The following is a 4,557-nucleotide window of genomic DNA, read 5'->3' as shown; positions in this document are numbered from 1 at the left end:
GGGGCTCAGTGGGCAGCACCAAGTGGGAGTATCCTATGGGACAGATGCTTCGTCCGGTGGAGATGCAGGCACATTAGTCCCGGATGAGAACTGCTGCTGCTGACCACTTGGCCAAGTGTCCGCACAAGGCCAAGAGGAAATCCGTTTAGAAGGGTCCCATCTGAGTTGCCAATTTGGTTCTGAACTCAAGGGGTTCACCACTTGGGGTGCTCTATTAAAAAATGAGATGGCCCGGCTGGGTGGCTCACCAGTTGAACATCAACCCAGGAACCAAGAGGTCACTGGTTCAATTCCTGGCCAGGGCACATGCCTGGGTTGCTGGCTTGGTCCCCCGTGGGGGTCGTGCAGGAGGCAGCTGGTCCATGATTTTCTCTCTCAACATTGATGTTTCTATCTCTCTCTCCCTTCATCTCTGAAATCAATATATATTAAAAGAAAATAAGAAGAACAAGGTGAGTAGAATATAAGATATTTTGAGGGAGAAGAGACAGACCACATTTACATAGCTTTTATTATAGGTTATTATGGTTGTTGTATTTTATTAAGTTATTGTTGTTAATCACTGTGCCTAATTTACAAGTTAAACTTTGTCATATGTCTGTATGTGCAGGAAAACACAGCATGATAGGGCTTGGTTCTCTCGGGGTTTCAGGCATCCACTGGGGGTCTTGGCATGTGTACCCACTGAATAGGGGGGCGACTGTACTTATAAGACGCTCTAACTTTATCATCCCCGGCCCCCTTAGAACAAGGATGCTCAGTATGGAAGGAAGGAGATGCGGATGAGGCACAGAAGGTAAGTAAAAGCCTGTGCCCTGAGTTTGAATGGGAACTATCAGTCTGAACTAGTGAGGTTTTCCATCAAGTAAATGCACACACACATGCCCCGGGTTGTGGGCTGGGCCCCCAGTAGTGGGTGTGCAGGAGGCAGCCTACTGATGCTTCGCTCTCACATCAATGTCTCTCTCTCTCAAAATCAGTAAAAAAATTTTTACAAAATGGATAGCTGGAAGGAGGCTTGACTTGGGGTGGTGAATACACAACACAATATACAGATGATGTATTATAGAACTGCACCCCTGAAACCCAAATAATTGTGTTAACCAATGTCACCTCAATAAATTCCATTTTAAACATGGACACAACTAATAATTAAGAAATTCACTATCACAGGGAAAGTTTAACATTCTTTTCTCAGTAACTGATGGACTAAGAAGACACACATGAAAAACAAAAGAACCAGTAAAGAGATGGAAGATTTGAATCCTACAATCATAACCCCGATTTACACTCAATAATTAGAGAACGCACAATCCTTTCCAGCCCACAGAAGACTTAAGGAAATGTGTTCATGTCCTAATCTATAAAACAGCCCCAATAAATTAAACATGTAACAAAAAGCTGGAACTGGGTGCGGCGGCCTCAGCGGCCGGTGCTGGATGGAAGCCTAGCCCACGGGTGAGGTGACTTGTCTCCGGTCACACGGGTGAGGGAGCCGAGAGGCTGGGGTGCCTTCAGCCACCGCCGAGGCCGAGATTCCCACGGAGCCGGCCACCTCCCCCGCTGGGACCGCTGCACGGGCACCACCGGATCCGGCCTGGGGAGGCCGAGGAGGGTTCGGGAAGGACCAGGGAGGAGGGCTCCCAAGCAGGTGCCCAGGCACCAGGCACCCTCAGTCCTCCCTGCCCGGGAGGGGCACCTCCCAGACCCGGACCAGCCCCCCAGATCTGAGCTGCAGCCCCCCACAAACTGCTGCATGAGCGGCTGCCCCAACTGCGTGTGGGTGGACATGCAGACGGGCGCATGCAGCTCTACCAGGCCGGTGGGCCCCGGCCACCCTGCAGGAGCCCGCGGCGGACAGAACCTCAGGCCTCCCTGGGATGGAGATCCGGCTCCGTCCGGCATGAGGAGCAGAGGCCGAGGGGGTCTGGCCGACAGCTGACAGCTCACCCCACGGGGAGCCCCGAGCTCCTGCCCAGGCAGCACGGGGTCGCCTCTCTCCCGGCCCCTGCGTGGGGCTTGCCTCAGGTGGGAGTGGGAAGGGTTCTTTATTGACATCACCTGGAAATAAATACGCTCTCTGTGCGGCTGAGAAAAAAACAACACAAAAAACCAAAGTAGTATTAGCCCGGCCAGGCGGCTCAGTGGTTGAGCGTTGACCTATGAGCCAGGAGGTCAGGGTTTGATTCCTGGTCAGGGCACATGCCCGGGTGGCACATCCCCAGTGTGGGCGTTCAGGAGGCAGCTGATGGCTGATTCTCTCTCATCATTGATGTTTCTATCTCTCTCCCTTCCTTTCTGAAATCAATAAAAATAGATTAAAAAAAAATTTTTTTTTAAAGAAAATGTTTTCATAGGAAATGAACATTAATTTACATCTCCCATCATTTCATTTAAAAAGGGGATCTTTTGCTCTAGCCGGTTTAGCTCAGTGGATAGAACATCGGACTGAAGGGTCCCAGGTTCAATTCCCGCCAAGGGCACATGCCTGGGTTGTAGGCTCGATTCCCAGTGCGGGGTGTGCAGGAGGCAGCCGATCAATAATTCTCTCTCATCACTGATGCTTCTATCTCTCCCTCCCTCTTCCTTCCTCTCTGAAATCAATAAAGAAATATATTTACAAAGAAAATTAAGAAAGGAATTTTTAACTCAAAATAGAAATAAAAAGGCATAATCTTAAAAAGCAATCATTTAAATCAAACATATTCATCTTAATGAAAGACTACGTTGTGCTTCTCTTTTTACTGTAAACTACTGATAACGACCCTTCGTTGGTCTTAAGAAGCAATGGAAAACCTGTATTCTTCAAGCACAGTTGCAACTGCTTAAATGTAATGGTGAAAAGAAACTGCTTTAAAACATGACCACAGCTCGGGAGTAGCAGGTGTGCCCAGACTGCTTCAGATCCCACAGTTGCAGGCTGCCTGGTCAAACTAACCCTAACAGCCCCAAACATTACCTTGCAATGACTTTCCCCTCTTCCCTCTAAAAAACAAACAGGATTAACACATTTCACCTGTTGTCTATTGAGTTTAGGTAATACTAAGATCTGTGAGCCTTTCCTCTAGGACAGCGGTTCTTGACCCAAAGGGGTCGAACGACCCTTTCACAGGGGTCGCCTAAGACAATCAGAAAACACATATATGATTACATATTGTTTTTGTGATTAATCACTATGCTTTAATTATGTTCAGTTTGTCACAATGAAAATGCATCCTGCATATCAGCTATTTACATGACGATTCGTAACAGTAGCAAAATTACAGCTATGAAGTAGCAACGAAAATAATGTTATGGTTGGGGGTCACCACAACATGAGGAACTGTATTAAAGGGTTGTGGCATTAGGAAGGTTGAGAACTACTGCTCTAGGAGATAGGTTAAATATTACAAAAAAGAAAATGTATGAATAGTGTCCAAATCCCTGCGGAAAATCTGTCCAAAAATTGTGCTTGTTTTTCTGATGTTTCTATCTAAAAAATAAAGAGGACATCAGTCCTGCCTCAAATGAGGTCGCGGAGTTTATAACTGGACATCAAGATGGCTCCAAGGGAAGGGAAAGCGAGTCACACGCCCTTGCCTTTGAAGCGTACGCCTTGCTCCTGTAACAGGGCTTAGTGTTGTCGGCACCCGAGGAAGTAGGCGTCTGAAATCACTACAGATTCTCAGAACACTGTTTATCCCAGACAAAAAATAATAGGAGACGATTTGGGGGTTTTGTCCATCAGTGTGCTGATGGTCTGGCTTAATCCAAGTAAAAACTAGGTCTCTATCACAGAAAGAAGTCATTCCTGACTTGGCAATGGTCTAAAACACACTTTAGGATAAACCTGGCACTGAATGAAAAAGAAGGCATTTTTAATTTTTTTTTTAAAAAGTGTCTTCATAGGAAATGAAGGTTAATGTACATCTCCCATCATTTCATTTAAAAGGGGGATCTTTTAACTCAAAATAGAAAATAAGGCTCATTCTTCATTGGCAACAAGCTACGAGAAACATGAGGTCCAGACTTACTTATCGGTAGGTTCGCCTTTGGCTAGTTTTTCAGCACAAGCAATAGCACCTTTGTGAAGCCAGCAATACGTATCCACGGCCACCACCTGCCCCTTGTACTTCCTCACGTGGATCGGCTCGGAGGCGTCTTTGAGAAACTGCAGTAATCCTTGTATCCCCATCTTGCCAAGTGAACTACATGACGTGAAAGGAGGAGGGGAAAACAGCACTATTCAAACAGACATTTACCCAAACGTTTTAGGAAAATAAAAACAAGAGAAAGAGTCTGGAAACCAATAAGGAGCTGTTACTATTCACATATTTGAGAATCAATGTTCTCAAATATTTTCACTGGGCTCCTCCCTGTCAAACAATTTCCATAGTCTAGAATTTTCTTTCCAAAGTGCTTTCCCACATGAAATCATGATGTGTGCTCCAAGCCCTTAACACAGTACTAGACACATGGGAGGTATTGAAGAGGTATGAGTCTCTCTTCTCTAAAAATGCATTGCTGCCCGGCAGGCGTGGCTCAGTGGTTGAGAGTGGATCTATGAACCAGGTGGTC

The 4,557-nt window shown here is 46.3% G+C and overlaps 1 protein-coding gene across 1 annotated transcript in view; it reads right to left on the bottom strand.

Annotated features, from left to right (window-relative positions):
• EXO1 (exonuclease 1) overlaps window positions 1-4,557 on the bottom strand; it is a 35,359-nt gene that overhangs the window by 29,251 nt on the left and 1,551 nt on the right. The window contains exon 2 of the mRNA XM_006761343.2: window positions 4,014-4,187. Coding sequence (XP_006761406.1) covers window positions 4,014-4,174 — 161 coding nt within the window. The 5' untranslated portion in view covers window positions 4,175-4,187. The remainder of the gene's footprint in view (window positions 1-4,013; window positions 4,188-4,557) is intronic.

This window comes from Myotis davidii, unplaced genomic scaffold, assembly GCF_000327345.1.
Source record: "Myotis davidii unplaced genomic scaffold, ASM32734v1 scaffold174, whole genome shotgun sequence".
In the NCBI taxonomy this organism is placed as follows: Eukaryota; Metazoa; Chordata; class Mammalia; order Chiroptera; family Vespertilionidae; genus Myotis; species Myotis davidii.
This window is presented reverse-complemented; position numbering and strand designations above follow the sequence as displayed.